The sequence below is a fragment of the Pongo abelii genome, chromosome 10, assembly GCF_028885655.2.
Source record: "Pongo abelii isolate AG06213 chromosome 10, NHGRI_mPonAbe1-v2.0_pri, whole genome shotgun sequence".
NCBI lineage: Eukaryota > Metazoa > Chordata > Mammalia > Primates > Hominidae > Pongo > Pongo abelii.
This window is the reverse complement of record NC_071995.2, coordinates 92,198,056-92,218,677: the sequence shown is the minus strand read 5'-3', so window position 1 is coordinate 92,218,677 and position 20,622 is coordinate 92,198,056. Positions and strand designations below refer to the sequence as shown.

At 40.5% G+C, this 20,622-nt stretch overlaps 1 protein-coding gene across 12 annotated transcripts in view; it reads right to left on the bottom strand.

Annotated features, from left to right (window-relative positions):
* CRADD (CASP2 and RIPK1 domain containing adaptor with death domain) overlaps positions 1-19,968 on the bottom strand; it is a 231,769-nt gene extending 211,801 nt beyond the window's left edge. For 8 of the 12 annotated variants that reach the window (XR_008511758.1, XR_008511757.1, XR_008511755.1 and 5 more), the window contains exons 1-2: positions 19,834-19,968; positions 18,228-18,531 (exon numbers count right to left, since the gene is read on the bottom strand). Coding sequence is in view for 8 of the 12 variants with exons in the window: in XM_054526481.1 (XP_054382456.1) it covers positions 18,228-18,525 (298 nt within the window). In the remaining 4 variants the exon portion in view is untranslated. Of the gene's footprint in view, positions 1-18,227; positions 18,532-19,673 lie in introns of all 12 variants that reach the window. The other 4 variants (XM_054526479.2, XM_054526478.1, NM_001133066.1 and 1 more) reach the window with 3 other exon arrangements.
* Positions 19,969-20,622: the final 654 nt, after the last annotated feature.

Genomic DNA, 20,622 nt, shown 5'->3' with positions numbered 1-20,622 from the left:
ATATTTTCTTTATCCATTCATCTGTTGATGGACACTCAGGTTGATTCCACATCTTGGCTATTGTAAATAATGCTGCAGTGAACATGAAAGTGTAGCTATCTCATTGATATACTGACTCCACTTCTTCTGGATATATACCCAGTAGTGGGACTGCTAAGACACAGAGTTCTATTTTAAATTTTTTGAGGAACCTCCATACTGTTTTCCATAATGGCTATACTGATTTACATTCTCACCAAGTATGCAAAGGTTCCATTTTCTCCACATCCTTGCCAGTACTTGTTACCTTTCATATTTTTAATAAGCACCTAGAATTCTAATAGGTATGAGGTGATATCTCATTATAATTTTAATTTCCATTTCCCTGGTGATTTGCGATGTTGATCATTTTTTTCATATACCTGTTGGCCATTTGTATGTCTTTTGAGAAATGTCTATTCCCATCCTTTGCCCATTTATTTATTTATTTATTTTGAGATGGAGTTTCGCTCTTGTTGCCGAGGCTGAAGTGCAGTCGCACAATCTCAGTCTTGGCTCACTGCAACTTCTACCTCCTGGTTTCAAGTGATTCTCCTGCCTCAGCCTCCCAAGTAGCTGGCAATACAGGCGAGTGCCACCACGCCTGACTAATTTTTATATTATTAGTAGAGACAGGGTTTCACCATATTGGCCAGGCTGCTTTTGAACTCTTGACCTCAGACGATCCACCCGCCTTGGCCTCCCAAAGTGCTGGGATTACACGCATGAACCACTGTGCTGGCCGCCCATTTTTTAATTGGGTTGTTTTCTTGCTATTGAGTTTTTACAGTTCCTGGTGTATTTTGGACATTAACTCCTTATCATATATATGGTTTGCAAATAATTTCTCCCATTCCATAGGTTACTTCTTTACTCTGTTGTTTCCTGTGCAGAAGCTTTATCCCATTTGTCTATTGTATTTGTTGCCTGTGCTTTTGGGGTCATATCCAAAAAATCCATTGCCCAGACCAATGTCATAGAGCATTTCCCCTAGGTTTTCTTCTAGTAGTTTCATAATTTCAGTCTTATGTTTAAGTCTTTAATCCATTTTGAGTTTATTTTTATATATGGTGTGAGATGAGGGTCTAATTCTTTTGCATATCCAGTTGTTCCAACACCATTTATTGAAAAGACTGTCCTTTCTCCAGTGTGTCTTATTGGCACCTTTGTTGAAAATCAACTGACCATAAATGTGTGAATTCATTTCTGGACTATCTATTCTGTTCCATTGGTCTATGTGTCTGTTTTTATGCCAATACCATGCTGTTCTGACTAGTATAGCTTTGTAGCATATTTTGAAGTCAGAGAAGGTAGTATGATGCCTCCAGTTTTGTTCTTCTTTGCTCAAGACTGCTTTGGCAATTCAGGCTCTTTTGTGGTTCCATATAAATTTCAGAATTGTTTTTTCTATTTCTATAAAATATGTCACTGGAATTTTGATAGTGATTGCACTGAATCTATAAATCACTTTGGGTAGTATGGACATTTTAACAGTATTAATTCTTTCAATCCATGAACATGAGGTTTCCTCCCATTTATCTGTGTCTTCTTCAGTTTCTTTCATCAATGTTTTAATAGTTTTCATTATACAGGTTTTTCACTCCTTGGTTAAGTATTCCTAAGTATTTTTCTTTTGGTAGCTATTGAAAATGGGATTGTTTCCTTGATCTCTTTTTCAAATAGTTTGCTGTTTGTGTACAGAAACACTACTGATTTTTATGTTAATTTTGTATACTGCAACTTTACTAAATTTATTAGTTCTAATAGTTTTTTGGTAGAGTCTTTAGGGTTTCCTATATTTAAGATCATGTCACCTGCAAACAGGGATAATTTAACTTCTTTCTTTCTAATCTGGATACCTGTTATTTCTTTATCTTGCCTAATTATTCTGGCTAGAACCTCCAGTACTATGTTGAGTAAGAGTGGTGAGAGTGGGCATCCTTCTCTTGTTTCTGATCTTAAAAGAAAAAGCTTTCAGTTTTCCACTGTTAGCTATGAGTCTGTCCCATATAACCTTTTTTGTGTTGAAGTATATTCCTTCTATACCTAATTTGTTGAGAGATTTTATAATGAAGGGATGTTGACATTTGTCGAAAGCTTTTTCTGCATCTATTGAGATGATCACATAGTTTTTGTCCTTCATTCTGTTAATGTGGTATGTCATATTTATTGATTTGTGTATGTTAAACCATCCTTGCATCCTTTGATCACAGTGAATGATTCTTTTACTGTGCTGTTAAATTCAGTTTGCTAGTATTTTGTTGACAATTTTTGCACCTATGTTGATCAAGAATATTGGTCTGTAATTTTCTATTCTTGTATCCTTATCTGGCTTTGATATCAAAGTAAATTCTGGCCTTACAAAAAAAGCTTGGAAGTATTTCCTCTTCTTCAATTTTGTAGAAGAGTTTGAGAAAGATTGGTATTTGTTCTTTAAATGTTTGGCAGAATTCAGCAATGAAGCCATCAGGTTCTGGGCTTTTCATTAATGGGAGACTTTGTATTACTTACTCAATATCCTTATTCGTTACTAGGCTAATCAAAATATGTATTCTTGATACCGTTGGATGGAATGTTCTGTAAATGTCTGTTAGGTCCATTTGGTCTAAAGTGTAGTTTAAATCCACTGTTTCTTTATTACTTTTTTTATCTGGGTAACCTGTCCATTACTGAAAGTGGGGTATTAAAGTTCTCTACTATTATTATATTCTAGTCTGTCTCTCCCTTCAGATCTATTAATATTTGATTTATATATTTAGGTGCTCCAATGATTGGTGCATATATATTTACAATTATTATACCTTCTTAATGAATTGACCCCCTTATTATTATTACATAATGACCTTCTTTGTCTCTTTTGACAATTTTTGACCTAAAATCTACTTGGTCTGACATAAGTATAGCCACCCCTACTCTCTTTTGGTTTCCATTTGCATGGAAAATCTTTTTCTACCCCTTAATTTTCACTCTATATGTGTTCTTAAAAAGGAAGTGAATCTTTTGTGGGTGGCATATAGTTGGGTCTTGTGCTTTTTATAAAACCCATTCAGACACCCTGTCTTTTAACTGGAGAATTTAATCCATTTACATTCAAGGTAATTAATGATAAGGTCTTGCTTCTGCCATTTCGTTAACTGTTTCCTGGTTGCTTTGTAGATGCTTTGTTCTTTCCTTCCTCTGGCTGTCTTCCAGTGTGATTAGGTAATTTTCTCTAGTGATATCCTTTGGTCCCTTACCTTTTATTTTTTGTGTATATACCATAGGTTTTTGTTTTGTGGTTATCATGAAGCTTACAAAAACATTTTATAAATAGCCAGTTATTTTAAGCTGATAACAACTCAATTTTGATCACATACAAAAAATTCTACACTTTACTCCACCATCACCCCCATATTTTAGTTTTTGATGGCACAATTTATGTCTTTTTGTTTTGTATATACAAGTTGTTATATACATTTTAATAGTTTCATCTTTTAACCTTCAAACTAAAGATGTAAATGATTTACATACAACCATGACAGTATTAGAGATTCTGAATTTGACTATGTAAGTTTTATACTTTCATACGTTTCCATGTTATTATTAACCTTCCATTTCTTTCCACTTGAAGACTCCACTAGCATTTCTTGTAAAAACAGGTGTGGTGGTGATAAACTTTCTCAGCTTTATCTGGGAAAGTATCATTCTCTCCTTCACTTCTAAAGAACGATTTTGCCGGCTACACTATTCATTGTTAACAATTTTTTTTTTCCATCAACATTTTGAACGTATCATCCTACTCTCTCCTGGCCTATAAAGTTTCTGCTGAGAAATGTACTACTAGGCTTATTGAAATTGTCTTATATGTTATTTGCTTCTTTTCTCTTGCTGCTGTCAGGGTCTTCTCTTTGTCTTTGATTTTTGACAGTTTAATTATAATATGGTTTAGTGTAGTCTTGTTTGGATTGAATCTAATTAGAGACTTTGACCTTCCTGTACCTGGATATTATATCTTTCCCCAGATTTGGAAAGTTTTCTGCTAATATTTCTTTAAAACAGCTTTCTACCACTTTATCTCTCTTCCTCTGCCTTAACTCCTATTACTCAAATGTTTGTTCTTTTGATGCTGTCTCATAAATCCTATAAGCTTTCTTCATTCCTTTTCATTCTTTTTCTCCTCCAACTGTAATTTTAAATAACATCTTCAAGTTTACAGATTCTTTCTTCTGCTTGATCAGTTCTGCTGTTGATACTCTCTATTGCATTTTTCAGTCCATTAATTTTTATTTCAGCTCCAGAATTTAATTTTAATTTTTACCTTAAGTTCTGGACTACATGTGCAGGATATACAGGTTTGTTACATAGGCAAATGTGTGCCATGGTGGTTTGCTGCACCTATCAATCCATCACCTAGGTATTAAGCCTGCATGCATTAGTTATTTTTCCTAATTCAGCTCCAGAATTTCTATTTGATTTTTTAAAATAATTTCAAAATTTCTCATTTTGGTCATTTATTATTCTTCTGACTTCATGCAATTCTTTCTCTGGATTTTCTTCAAGTTAGCTACCAGGTAGGCTGCTCTTACAGACCAGCTAGTGTGACAGTCACTTCAACTCCACCGAAGTCTGAATCTCAGCCTTAGAGGTGGGGAGGGCCCTCTTCCACATTCTTAGTGACTGTATCCTGCACTACCTTTCAACCTCAGAAAAAGTAGCTTCTGCCATTCCTGTATTACTTAGAGACCTCTTTTACCCCATTTAGTGGTTAACCGTGGTTTGCTTTTCACCAGTTAAAAATTCTTTATATTGGCCGGGCACGGTGGCTCATGCCTGTAATCCCAGAACTTTGGGAGGCCAAGGCGGGCAGATCACCCGAGGTCAGGAGTTCGAGACCAGCCTGGCCAACATGGTGAAACCCCGTCTCTACTAAAAATATAAAAATTAGCCAGGCATGGTGGCGGGCACCCATAATCCCAGCTACTCAGAAGGCTGAAGCAGAATTGCTTGAACCCGGGAGGCGGAGGTTGCAGTGAGCCAGGATCGCGCCATTGCACTCCAGCCTGGGCAACGAGAGTAAAACTCTGTCTCAAAAAAAAAAAAAAAAAGAAAAGAAAAGAAAATTCTTTATATTAAGTTTTCCCTATTTAAATTACTGTGTGGTTTCTGCCTCCTGAATGAATTGTGACTGGCACATGATGGAATAAAAGGGCTCAAACAAATATGAAAGGCCTGAAAAGTCACATTTGCCCGTAGCACATGACTAATTAATAATAAAGAGATTGAAAGGGAAGAGATACATTTAAAAACTAAATGAACAAAAATGTCCATGTCAATCACATTCAAAACCTTTATTTTACCTAATCATATTTCTTAGAAAACATCTTTCATTTTCTTTTGTATTTTTTTAAATGTGGTAACTGTTAAAAAAGAGACTGACATACACATAATGAAAATGCCGGCTGTATGTGAGACCTGAGGCAAGCAAGGGTCAGAAAATAAAGAAGCTGCAGCTAGCCCAGGTCAGGTCATCTAAGCCATGTGACTCCAATCAGATCTAAGACTGGTAGTAGACTGATAGAGACAGGACCCTAGTGATTAGAAGCACAGACTGTGAGCCAGACTGTCAGTGTTTGAACCTCAGGTCTGCTACTGCCAAGCTGTGTGACCTTGAGCAATTTATCTAACACCTTAGTCTCCTTATCTGTGAAATGCAAATGATAACAGTAGTGCCTACTTCAAAGGGCTATTATGATAATAAAGTGAGTTTATATATCTAAAGCCCTTAGGCCAGTACCCAATTCAAATTCTCTTTCTAAACCTCCTCTTTACATCTACATTCTCAATCCATTTTTCTTCCCCAATACATTCTGATTTTGGAAAAGTTTAAGGAGAACTATGCTGCTCCAAAACTGCTCTCCAGCGTTTTATCTACCACCTTTGGCCCTCAACCTGGGCCTTGCTGTATGAAGAAGAGGTAAAGCATCCTCCTCCCTTAAAGGGCTATCATTTGTTTTCCAGGCCCATGGGCGTGAGACCTATTCAATCCAAAAAGAAGGAAGATGGCACAGTAGACAACTCTTGCTTCAATCAGCTTTCACCTCTTTCTTTTTGAACTTCCTTTCCCCACTTCAGGTGATTCTGGTGTCCTAGGGGAAGGGCTCATGACCCAAGTTTGGCCAATAGTCTGAATCTGGAAGGAAGGTACAGTGTAGAAACTTGATTGGAGATGACCATCTGATGGCCTGAGATCCCCCACTGTTGCCTCATTCCTGCCCTTATTAAGCCCTGAAACCTTTATCATTCCTTCAAAGTTGTGAACTACCCAATATATTTCAGAGAAATTCCTATTTTTATGTTACACGAAGTTCTACTATTTCAACAGAAGAACCCATATGCATGCTGTTAGACTTGGATATCCCTTCGTTTCCTCATCTATAAAGTGTTTCTAAGATCCCTTCCAGCTCTAACCTTCTATAGTTCTAGCAACAGGACAAGTCACTGCAGATACGCTCTACTTCATCTATAATTCTCCACAGCAACTTCACCATTACTACTCAGCACTCACAGACCTTATCAACAAATGGTAGAACTGGGAGATGCTTTTAAAGTCTTGTATTTAGGTTATAAAACCACAAGCCTCTCATTTGTCACTTAGAACATCTTGGCGGTATTATTTTGGTAATGGTATTGCCACCCTCTCTGCTATGGTGCTGAGCATAAATAGAACATGAACATTTCCAGGAATTGTCAACTTGGCACTTCTTAGAAGGAGTTAAAGTTTCTTTCATAACATTAACAGAATAAAGCCTAGGAGTAAAACCTGCCCCAAACTTCTTCTAGAAACTACATTCCTTTTCAATTAAAATTTACTGTTTGAAAAAACACAACATACCTTTTTTCCTTTTTTTTAGTCTGGGGGAAATGCCCTCAAGTAACTGAGGAACAAGCATAAACACAGCTGCCTATTAACATTATGTAAAGCAAACATTCCCACAGCTAGCTACAACAGCAGCCTACAAGTTTGAACTATACCCATAAAAAGAGAACACTACCTTGCTAAGCATTTGGTGAAACTCTGAAGCTGCACCACCAGAAAAGCTGGTTATTGGAACTGACGGCTTTAGTTAGCATGATTTAAGAGCTGCAAAAGTGGGACTGGATTCCAGTATCAGGGGAGCCAACACACTATCTCCTGATCACAGCCAAGGAGATTTAGTCTTTTTTTTACTCTCAAAGTAGCAAGTTGAAATGGGAGAAATTCAGGGGCTCTGTTCCGTGACCCCTCCCCACCGTATGGTCTTCCATTAGACCCTAGCCTTCCCCCAACCAAAAAAAAAAAGTATAAAATGAGAGACACAAGAGAGAGATACCAACCAGGAATCAGCCTTAGGACAAGAGGCAGGAAAGAGAAAGCCTCCTGAGGCTGTGTCTGGAAGAAACTGGAAGTGGGGGAGTTTCTGAAGAAGAACAAGGGTGATGGGCTCTGGATCAGCCACAGGTTATCAGAATTAGGAAGAGGAGAAAACTGAATGCCAAGAAAGTGGTTTTATAGGATATGAATCAGTAGGCCTTGAAGTGAAATTTGACTTTATGTTGTGTGACTTTAAGTAAGTTATTTAACATCTATCTCTGTGCTTACATTTTCGCATCTGTTCAAAACGGTAACAATACCACCTCCCTCATCAAGTTATTGTCAGGATTAAATGAATTAATAAACACAAAGGACTTAGAATATAGCTGGCAGACAGTAAGTCCCCACTAGCTATTATGATTATTTTACTGATGTTATCTGAAGTTCTTTGTGAGACACAAAAGATTGCTTTTTTTTTTTTTTTTTTTTGAGACAGGGTCTCACTCTGTCACCCAGGATGGAGTGTGCTCTCGACTCATTGCAACCTCTGCCTCCTGGGTTCAAGTGATTCTTGTGCCTCAGCCACCCAAGCAGCTGGGATGACAGGCGTGTGCCATCATGCCCAGCTACTTTTTGTATTTTTAGTAGAAACAGGGTTTTGCCATGTTGCCCAGGCTGGTCTTGAACTCCTGACCTCCTGTGATCCTCCCACCTTGGTCTCCCAAACTGTTGGAATTACAGGCGTGAGCCAATGCACCTGGCCTGAAATTCATTTTTAATTATGAACAAAGACCATGAGCAGACAGACAGCCAGTCTGACAGACTAAGCCAGTCCCACTCTTCCCAACTAGCCATTTGTCTCTCCTCTCTTCCATCCTCAAGCCATCTTCAGCTCACTTTTTAACTGAGAGAAGCATCCAACTCGTTCTTCAGCAGGAGATTCTGTCTCCATTTGGACATAACCTGATCTACAGAGCACAAGGTACTGCATGTAGTTTGTAATGACTGTACCAAACGATGTGAATAGCAATAAAAATAATTCCCAAATTCAAATTCACTAGCAATTCAAACTCCTCCAATTTTTGCTTCATGTGTGTAGCCTATATATCCCCACAGAGCTCTAATGGATTTTAATGTTGGTAGTAGCATCACCCCCTGTATGGGGTCTGAGATTGTGGAACATTCTTGAGCAACAATGCTCAGGAAATTCAAGGAATAAAAGGATTTGCGAACTAATATCCCTCTACACCCTGATTCCTACCACCCTTCCATCTGGTGCTACCTGAAAATAAGAACAATGCTTCAAGCAAGTACACAGCTTTGGGAAGCCAGGACTTGGAAGCAGTGAGTGAGGAAGGAGGCACGCTCCTAACCAGCTGGTCAGAGCTCAAGGTTCTCAACCCTGGCTGCAATTTAAGATGACCTCGGGAAGCATTTGTACGTGTGCCTGACTTACACATGGGCATGCCCGTGTGTGCCTTTAACATCCCATTGCCCAGACCCCACCCTCCAGAGATTGTGTAATGGATTCACCTGGAGTAGAGCCTGGGCATCAGTAGTTTTGTAAAAGCTCCCCAGGTGATGCCAAAGCATAGCCACAGCTGAGAAACACTGAGTTAAATCAACCCTGATGGTCAATACAGTGTCTGATGCAGCCGAACGGTCTATACATCCACAGAGGGGAGAAAACAAGGCATAGCCAGAATTTCTAAGTGAAAAGAATACCAAATCCATGTTTTAAAGTGAAATGGAGGCATCTCTGCTGGGGCAAGACCTGTCACATGTTTGCTATTCCTAGAAAGACCTGCAATTAGCTGCCAACAGATGCATTATTTCATCAGTCCCATAAATACTCGATGAAAGTCTTCCGCTTTTCCTTTATGTCAGCCTTGCAGAGGTAGGAAGAAAAAAATCTTCTGATAAAATGCAGTACTGAACGATCATCATTTCCTTTTAAATGATTAAAATTAGCATTCATAAAAATAAAATATTTTAGTAAAATCTCATTCCAGCATACCTCTAAAGGCCCTTGGAAATTCTCCTCTTAAAATGAAAAAAAAAATGCATTAGTACAATTTTTAAAAAGCCTCTTTCAATTATTAACACTGCAGCATAATACAATTCCATTTCAAACTCAGTGGGAAGCCAAGATTGCGCAGCAGAAAAAGTCCTAAATCAAGAGTTGCAAAGCCTGGATTCTAGTCCCAGTAATAAATTACATTAACTAGCTGTGTGATCATGGGCAAGTTGACTTAATCTCCCTAGGCCTCTGTTTTCTCAGAGAAAAATTAGATGACCTGTCAGTCCCACCCAGTTCTAAAATTCATAATACCAGGATATGGCTCCATCTTGCTGACTTTGTTTCACTAGCAAGTAAATGTGTTTAAAATTTAGAGAACTTATGAATTTTGAAATTCTAGTTAATTTAACTAATTCCTATCACTGGGCATAAATTGAAAGAGCAAAACTGTGAAGCATCATGAAAACAGCTCTATCTTCCATCTATACTAGAACTGGAACCTTCCTGCTTTAACTATGCCAGCCAGGTGATGGCTCCTCCCCCAAATGCCTGTCTTTCTTTTTAAATTAAAAAAATATATGATGAAAAGCAACTTTTGGCCACATCCTCACACCATTATTATTTTCTTTTCTTTTTTTTTGGGGGGGGGGGTGGGGATGGAGTCTCACTCTGTTGCCCAGGCTGGAGTGCAGTGGCACAATCTTGGCTCACTGCAACCTCCACCTCCTGAGTTCAAGCAATTCTCCTGCCTCAGCCTCCCGACTAGCTGGGATTACAGGTGCCTGCCACCACACCCGGTTAATTTTTTTGTATTTTTAGTAAAAATGGGGTTCCACCATGTTGGCCAGGCTGGTCTCAAACTCCTGACCTCAAGTGATTCACCTGCCTCAGCCTCCCAAAGTGTAGGGATTACAGACATGAGCCACCACACCCGACCATTATTTCCGTTGGTTTTGTTTTTTTTTTTTAGACGAAGTTTCACTCTTGTCCCCCAGGCTGGAGTGCAATGGTGCGATCTCGGCTCACTACAACCTCCACCTCCCGGGTTCAAGCGATTCTCCTGCCTCAGCCTCCCGAGTAGCTGGGATTATAGGCGCCTGCCACCACGCCCGGCTAACTTTTGCATTTTAAGTAGAGATGGGGGTCTCACCATGTTGGCCAGGTTGGTCTCAAACTCCTGACCTCAGGTGATCCGCCCGCCTCAGCCTCCCAAACTGCTGGGATTACAGGCGTGAGCCACTGTGCCTGGCCTATTTTTTTATAGTCTCCTTTATGTTGACACATTTCTACTTAAATGTAAGTAATGGTTTTTTCCTAAATAATTTGGTATACTTTCAATCTTATTTCCTATTCAATATTCCTATGTAACATTTTTCTTTTTATTTTTGGTTGATACATAAAAATTGTATATATTTATGGGATGAACAGTGATATTTCAATACATGCATACAATGTGTAATGATCAAATAAGGGCAATTAGTATATCCATCATGTCAAACATTTATTCTTTCTTTGTGTTGGGAATATTCAAAATCCTCTCTTCCAGCATTTTGAAAACACATAATAAATTCCTGTTAACCGGAAGGGGAACATCAGACTTCGGGGACTGTTGTGGGGTGGGGGGAGGGGGGAGGGATAGCTTGGGAGATATACCTAATGCTAGATGACGAGTTGGTGGGTGCAGCGCACCAGCATGGCACATGTATACATATGTAACTTACCTGCACATTGCGCACATGTACCATAAAACCTAAAGTATAATAATGATAATAATAATAATAATAAAAGAAAAAAACATAAAAAAAAAAAAAAAGACAGAAATACCATTTGACCCAGCAATCCCATTGCTGGGTATATACTCTAAGGAATATAAATAATATAATATAAAAGTATGAATATTATAGAATTATATAATAGTTATATAATTTATATTTCTTTGGGTATACATCCAGTAATGTTCTATTACAAGGTTACATGTACTTGTATGCTCATTGCATCATTATTCACAATAGCAAAGACATGGAATCAACCTAAATGTCCATCAATGGTAGACTGGATAAAGAAAATGTGATACATATACACCATGGAATAGTATGCCACCATAAAAAGGAATGAGATCATGCCCTTTGCAGGGACATGGATGCAGCTGGAGGTCATTATCCTTAGCAAGCTAACCCAAGAACAGAAAACCAAATACTGCATGTTCTTACTTATAAGTGGGAGCTAAATGATGAGAACACATGGAGACATGGTGGGGAACAGTACACACTAGGGCCTGTTGGAGAGAGGAGGGTAAGAGGAGGGAGAGGATCAGGAAAAATAACTAGTGGGTACTAGGCTTAATACATGGGTGATGAAATAATCTGTACAACAAACATCTGTGTCACAAGTTTGCCTTTGTAACAAACCTGTACATGTATCCCTGAACTCAAAATAAAAGTTAAAAAAAAAGAAAAAAAAAAAAAAAAATTCCTGTTAACCATATTCACCCTGTTAACCATATTCACAGTGCTAGGACATTAGAACTTATTCCACCCATCTAGCTGTAATTTTGTATCCATTAACCAACCTCCCCTATCCCTGCCTCCCTCATACCCTTCCCAGTCTCTAATAACCACAATTCTACTCTCTAAAAGTCATGTATTTTTAAAAGGAACTTCATAAATAGAAAAGTTTTGCTTGCCATAAATGGAAGGAACCCTTTAAGTTGACACAAAAAAAGCAATACAACTAGATTCTAGCTAAATACTGTTGCCCACAGAAGGCTTTAAGCATGAGGACCTCTTATCATTCTTATCTGAACTGAAACAGAAATAGAAAGGAAATAACTTTCTCATCATGTAATTCAATATTACTTAATCCCACATCCACAGATCAACTAAAGTCATGCTAGGAGCCACCCAAGATCATGGCTGCACACACATCTCACATGTTGAGAAGCAAAACAAACGGTAGCCACTGAGCCTCTGCTAATGTGGAATGTGATTCATCCCAGGGAGGAAGGTGTCTTATTAGCCACATTGTCACCTGTGGCTCCCACTCCACTTCCTGTGTATCTGTGGTCCCCTCTATCTGAAAGCTCTCCTCCCTGTATCAACTCTGTGGTCAAACTCAGTTCTCTACCCAAGGTCCCCTCATCAGAGAGGCTTTCCCTGGCCACCCCCGCCACCACACACACTGCTTCTCTTCACAGCGCTCTTCACCACCAAGTGTTATTTATTCATTTGCTTATTATCTGTCCCTGCCCTTATCCCCTCCTGCTACTAGAACACATTGAACTCCATGAAAATAAGGGCTTTGTTTTGCTTACTGTATATCTCCAGCACCTACTGTCTTGCACAGGGGTCCCTAACCCCCACACCAGTCCGTGGCCTATTAGGAACCGGGCCGCAGAGCAGAAGGTAAGTGGGGGGCAAGCGAGGTTACCACCTGAGCTCCTCCTCCTGTCGGAGCAGCAGCGGCATTAGACTCTCATAGGAGCATGAACCTATTGTGAACTGCGCATGCCAGGGATCTAGGTTGCGCACTCCTTATGAGAATCTAATGCCTGGTAATAATCTAAGGTGGAACAGTTTCATCCTGAAACCATCATTCCCCCCAACTCCCCCGTTGGTTGAAAAATTGTCTTCCGCAAAACCAGTCCCCAGTGCCAAAAAGGTTGGGGACCTCTGGTTTAGCACGTGGTCAACACTCATCAAATATTTGCTGGACGAACGCATGAATGCCCTCAGCTGATCTGGAGATCCTCTATTTGTCTTTATATACCCAGTACCTGGCATTCAGTAGGTCCTTAGGAAGTATATGAAGGAAGTATACACAGAAATCTGGGCCCTCTGCAGACTCTCCCCTTACCAGAGGGAAGGGTCTTGCTATGGATGCTGACCCACTGTTCTCACTCTAGTACACAGGACGCCACTAGGCAAACACTACTCAGCCACAGTGGAAGCACGTGGATAGACTGCAAGCTAGATACACTGAGATCAACACTGAACTTACATGCAGAGCAAGGTCAATTACATGGTATGATTGGAGGAACCTATGAAAAGAATCCCAAGCTAGAAACCTCTCTAATAAACCCATCACAATATCTAAAATATCTGCCATTAAGAGCTCAGTGACTTCAGATGCATCCAAGTATGCAACTCAGAGCTAGAGTGTATCTCAGGAGGGCAGCAGGTGTGGTTCTGTGTCGTCGCTCAAGGCTGGCGCCACAAGGGGCAGGCAGAGCCCTGGAGCCCACAGGTAGAAGGGAAACGGACTAGCCAGTCCTGCGCACTGCTGCTGTAAGAGCAGCCAGGGAGTCCAGGGCACAGAGTCTATGGGGAGGACAAGATCAAGCCCAGAGAAGATTGAAGCAAGTGTCAGCTTAGGGACAGCCATTCATTCCAACAGGCTCAAGAGTTGAGACATCCAATACTGATGCCGGAGGCACTGAGCTGTGTTCCCAGAGCTCTGTTCTTCACTTTCACCATGGCTAAGAATACATAAAGCATGAATCAAACCAACAGAGGAGAGAAAAACAAAAACACTCCTAAGCTTAAAGGAAGAGTGGGGCAAAAGGCAGAGAATCATGGCAGACACCCAGACCCACAGCCAGGGCCAACACAGTGGAACAGGGGGTCCTGTGGCCCAGGAGTCACTCCCACCGTGATTTGCGCTGAGTCCCACCAGATGGGGAGGCTGGGCTGCCATCAACCTCCTTTCCAGATCCAGATTAGCTCAGGCACTGGAGGGAGCTTGTCAGTGCCAACAGGCCCCATAAGCAGTGAGAAGCCAGGCAGGCAGGCACAGGCTGCCTTCACCCAGACACAGCACTGTCCCTATCTCCTAAATGACCTGACAGGAGCCCAGAGAGGATTTCCAGCTGATCTAATGTCTAGTATGTGACCTTGGCCAGAGAGACAAACCATGAAGTGTTCTCTCCACAGTGCCAAGGTGGATTAAGTCATTTTATCACCAGAATTCTTCTTTTAAAAGGTAAGAGTCCTTACAGGGTGAGAAAAACACAAAACCAATGATCCATTAACAACTTTAACAACTTAGACCTTTTTTTTTTTTCCCCTAACAGAGATTGGGAGACTAGTCACCGAGGCAGATTCTGAGAGAATCAAAAGGTTTAGGGTGTTTTTGTATGTTTTGAGATTTGATGGGGGTGGGGTTCAGAAGGGCAGAGAAGAACAAGATACAGCTCAATTCTCTAAAAAAATTACATCCAGCACATAAGTAAAAAGCAACTAACCAGGATCAATCACCAAAATAAAGCCTCTGAGACAGCTCAAAATTTACAAGTGAAACAACAAAAATTAAAACAACAAACCAATAAAGGGGAAACCAAGCATCTCTGGGAAGACCAACACAAGAAAACCTTAATAAGATAAAATCAGTTCATTCTTAGAGAAGGATCAACCTCTTGGCTAAAAAAGGCCATTCCTTCCCATTTGTTCTCAAGGCCTCCCAAGAGAAGACTACTGAATCCATACAAATTAATTAATAAGTATGATCAAAATGAGGAAAAGGTAAGAAGAGTTTAATGTGTACATACATTAAGAGGTTAATGTGTACACACATTCTCCTATAGTCTAGATCCTCAAAACTCAAAGATATCTTTACAAAAATTTAAGTGGACTATTTTAAATCTTACTAAAATTACTCTATTACAACACTGGAGAAGCACCAAGGTCTTAGGCAGTAGGTTCTGGATTTCTTTTTTATAGGGAAGTTAAATTGAAGGGATTTCAACTCTGATACTCTTCCCAGGATTTACAAAGGAAAAACCTAGGTTTCCAATTCAGTAAATCCCAATTTAATTTTAGAATTAAAATATTGCCACCAATTAAATTACCTTAAACATGTAAAAAATATTTTAAGATCTGAAACAAGAGAAGGTGTTAACTATCAAGTTTAAATGCATCATTTCTTCCATTTCTTCCACCCTTTCCTTCCCACACACATAAAAAACATACATATCTCTCTATATATACATATTTATATATCTCTCTCTATATATATATACACACACACACACCTCTAGAACTTATGGTATACAGGATTTTCAAAAACATATGAAGATTTTAAAAGTGATTTTTAGGAGATAGGAAACTATAAAGTGAAGAAGTGAATGAATGATAAACCCCCAATTCACGGCTTTTTACCTAGTGGGGGTTGGGAATGAGACAAGATTGGGAAGGAGTGCCCGGGGTTTTTAAAGGCAATCGTAATATTATTTTTCTTAAACTGAGTGATGAGGAGACAGGTGTTTGCTGTACCATTATTCTCCATATCCTACTTATATTTTGTAATATTATTTAAAAATAGTCAATATTTAATAAATACAAGTCTTTTTCAAAAGAGTTTATGTGATTGTCACTGTGGAAGGTATTCAAAGACATATATAAATCAAACCCTCACTTCAGAATGTTTTTTTCAATAGCAGTGTTACTCAGTAAAAAGTAAAACAATTAAGATGACTGTATGAATTTGTTCCAGAGCCAACCTTCTACAGAATTAACAAACCTTGAGAAAAACCTTATTTTTCTAAACTTCTACACAGATATGCTCAGTTTTTTTCCCATTATGTACTGCTTCATTCTGTTTGCTTTTTTAAAAAGCTATTTTTCCTCAGCTTCTCTGTAACTTTCATCATTTTGTAAAAAGTGCCTTAATTCTTTCTAACTCTCTGAATGAATCTGAAGAAATAATGGGGTTATGGCCGAGCATGGTGGCTCATGCCTGTAATCCCAGCACTTTGGGAGGCCGAGGTGGGCAGATCACCTGAGGTCGGGAGTTTGAGACCAGCCAGACCAACATGGAGAAACCCCGTCTCTACTAAAAACACAAAATTAGCCGGGTGTGGTGGCACATGCCTGTAATCCCAGCTACTCGGGAGGCTAAGGCAGAAGAATTGCTTAAATCCGGGAGGCAGAGGTTGCGGAGAGCCAAGATCGCGCCATTGTACTCCAGCCTGGGCAACAAGAGTGAAACTCCGTCTCAAAAAAAAAAAAAAAATGGTATTATACCTCTACGAATGACATACAACAGCATGATTTGTATCACCCAAAATGACCATAAAATTAAATTCAGTATTTTGATAGTGAAAGGCTTTCAGTTCACCTGTTTTGTTGTTTCCAACTATATGATGCCAGCAGAAACCTCTAAGTCAAATATCAGGAAAACACCAATAATTTGTTAACATTTCTCCAACTGTATGTTATCTATTCTGCTTTCAATAAAGTCATAAAAACATCTAGATACATTTTGTTCAGACATGTGGAGTATTTAATTTTGTAAGGACAATCCAAGCAGTGAATTCCAGTGGTCCTCAAAAGCCAGCTATTTCTAGTATTTCAAAAAGCCTAAAGATACATTTACCTGTAACGAGCCCAGACTAGGAATGAAAATAGTTTTGCTTTTTCCACTGGGATCTTACCAGGTCTTCCTAAAGTTAGCTGGCTATGTCATGCTGATCAGGTATTCAGACATATGTCAAAATATGAGGTCCATGGAGCAAAAATAGTAAAAGTGGTCTTATTATCAGTATTCTTTTTTTTTTAACCAGTATTTAAAAAATAGCTACCACGAAGTCTGGGGCCCACTGAACCTGAATAGTTCTATCACTCTTATCAGAAACCCCAGAGAACCTTGATTCTCTAACTTTGTTAAAAATTTGCAAGCCAACTTTCAATTACTTTTTTTTTTCAATTTTTAATTTTTCCCAGTTCAGCTCTCTGCCCCTCTGTCTTTGTAAAACAGAGTCAAGGGAGGTTAAGAAGAAGCAAGTGTTTCCATATCACATCTTCTTCCTGTTTGCATATCACATCTTCTTCCTGCTACAAGCCAGGCTAACAGAACCAGGACTGTTTCTCTCTTCTCCAGCTTCCAATTCTCCTTCAAATTAAACTGAGACCCTCCCCAAACTATTGCTCTTTGCAAAATTAAATACTCCAGCGTCTGAACAAAGCTAAACTAAAAAGGATACTTTAAACGAATAACCTTTAAAAACAAACTAAGTCAGCCTTCAAAATAATCCCCTTTGGCCACATAGGACAGCCCAGGGAACAGGTGCAGGGCATGCCTTCCTAGAGGCTGTCTTCTCCTCCATGAATCTGACCTTTTCCAGCTGGTAGCTCTGGCACCTCACAAATCAGTTGTCAGTAGGCCGAATGCCTGCTTTCCCATCTGCACTTTCCAAATGGCTCCTGATGCCAACGGCTGAGATATGACCTGGCTCTTCGATGAGAACATGCTTCCCAAGTGACATGCCAGGTTTCCTGGAAGCATTTCTAAATGCATTCTCTGAGCTCCCTCCCTCACCTCCCAGTCATGGTTCATTCTTCCTTCCCTGCACTTCCTAATGTCACCTCCTGATCCTATTCCTCCAACGTCATGTCCCTTCAGTCCCAACTCCTTACCCACTTTCATCAACCATTGACCCTTGTCCTGCCTTACATAGCAACTTCAAATCCAAAGGGCATAGTTCTGGCTAGGTGTGGTGGCTCACGTCTGTAATCCCAGCACTTTGGGAGGCTGAGGTGGGTGGATCACCTGAGTTAAGGAGTTCGAGACCAGCCTGGCCAACATGATGAAACCCCATCTCTACTCCATCTCTACTAAAAATACAAAACTTAGCAGGGCATGGTGGCAAATGCCTGTATTCCCGACAACTCGGGAGGCTGAGGCAAGTGAATTGCTTGAACCCAGGAAGCAGAGGTTGCAGTGAGCCGAGATCATGCCATTGCACTCCAGCCTGGGCGACAGAGCGAGACTGTCTCAAAAACAAACAAACAAATAAACAAACAAAAAAGCAAAGGGCATAGTTACAACATTTTGGAGCTGGTTCAGAGTGATCTTTCTGAGGCTTACCTGCAGGCAGGTCGGTCATGGCCTCTTCCCTTGCCTTCTTCAGCTTCTCCCTGACCCAGGGAAACTCCTGTAGGGAATCTAGGAATGTATCAAATGCTTTAGGGCCCCTGGAAGGTAGGATATCCAGCAGGAGCATTGTTTTCCGGAGGCCTGTGGTTTGAGCATTGATTTCTTGAACATGGTTTTCCGTCAAGATTCCTTCCTGGTAGAGGTACTGAAGAACCAGTCCCTCCACCAATACTTCTGCACCCAGCTCCAGGCGAAGTAAGCGGAGTACTTGTTTGTCTCTGGCCTCCATTTCTCCCTGGAAAGAGCCAAAATCACAGCTCAAATTACAGACATGCTGATGTGGCCCTAAAGACAGTGTCACTGCAATGTAAGTTCCTTCAGGTCAAGCACATCTTTAAACCATAGCAGAGTGCCAGGTCATGGTATTTAATTCACTGGTTAAGCCAAGCCAAGTTAATTTTGAATGTTTCCTAACATAATGAACAACACTGAAGATGAATCATCTTTTCTGTTTCTGCTTTTCACACAATGGGGTCCCAGCTCAATTCCTCATTCAATAAAGACATTTGGAAAAAGAAAAAAAAAAAAGTGGGTCAGAGACCCTTCTGAAAAAGCAATTTTTATCTGAGGATTACAGAGCAGCATTAATTTTAACATGCTGGAGAAGAAATGGTGGTTTTATTTTAACATTGCCCTCATCAGACCTGCACCACCACCACCACCACGGCAGAAACTGCCAAGGAGGACGCAGGTGCCCTTTTTTTGATCACAAGTATTTACAAAACCTGATCAGTAATAGGAGTGCAGGACAGAAATCAGCAGGTTCAGAATTTAAGGCTCTTTTCGCTAAAAGTCCTCTACACCATCACCTTTAAGAAAACTGTTGTTTGTGCCCAGTCTACAATAAACTTTACACAATATACAGTCACAGACTCCATTCCTTCCCACTAAAAATTCCGAATCTCCAGCACAACACTGTCGTGGCCACACATGCATGAGACATTTTATGGGATTTTTTTTCTTTAAAAAAAAGCTCACACCCCAGCACTGGTCAGTAGCCAGGCACGATTTGAAGGTGCAGTTCCACCACCCCTGCACCAGTGTGCTGTGGCTTGGTTGTGTGTAAGGCAGTGAAGGTTAAGTGACCGGGAAGGCAGGCAGGGATGACAGATGCGGCTTCAGACACACCCGGACAGTACGACCACGGCTAGGTGACACCCGATCCCACACTCCCCCTCACAACCCTGTAAAGTTCAGGAGGTGACAGGTGAGGAGGGGAGGTGTTCACATTTGGCTGTGAGCGCCCATTGGGAACTTTTTTAAAAGTCTCTGCTTCGGCCGCTGAAACCCTTGTATCAAACAGGAATACTACGGGCAGTTTCTGCGGCAACTTGAGCCGCTAAAGAGGGAGTGCTGGGAATGAACTTAAGAGCACACCAAGGGGAGAGCGGGCCTCCGGCACTGCAGCAGCCACCCAGCCTTGGCCCGGATCGGAAATGCGGAGCAAGTTAGCGGGGCGGAGAAGCCCCCGCAGGGCCCAGGTCGCAGACGCTACAATGCAGGACTTTCAAAGAAAAGATGGATTCCTGTTACTTACGTCTGCAACCACGTATCTTTGGGGCGGGGGAGAAAAACTGCAACCGGAATCCTGACTGTTAGGGAACCTGCCCCATAAGCACCATCTTTGTTAAAGGCGAAACCCCTAAACAGGAAGTGTTGACACCATCTTTGTTGAGGGCAAGCACAGGAAGTGCTGTTGCCATTTTTATTGAGCGTTTAAGGGTCGGATCGAAGCTCTTCCCGCCATGTTTACTGTGGGTAAACAATTCAATCGCGGGGAGGTGGACAACCGTAGCGTCACTTAAAGGGTATCTAAGTAATGGAGTAATTGAATCATTGCATTTTAACACAGTAACTCCACCAGGGCCTTGCACACAATTGACCTAACAGAGAGGCAGGTCAAAAGTCACCCTAGTAGAGAAGCCGTCTCTGACCTATCTGATTAAAACGGCAAGACAGCTGCGCTCATCTCCTGCACTCCTCATTAACCAGCTTTATTTTTTACGTACCGCCATCTTATTAAAACTTTTCACTTATTCATTTGTTTATCCTTCTGCTTCCCTCCATTAAAATGCAAAGTCATTTATTTATATCAAGGGTTCCTGCCCGCAAAGAGTTTACAAATCAGTCAGGATTTCATTGCAGCACTCAGCTAGCTACATCTAGTCAGAAAGGGATTCATTCGTTAGGGGGGATTGGGGACATTCGAAATCATTGGAAAGGCTGGAGAAGAGCTGAGCTGAACATCCATGGATGACTACCTAGATAAGATTGCTGATTGTGGCTGCTGCCCACAATCAGGAAGATGGCGTCAGGAAGTTGCCAT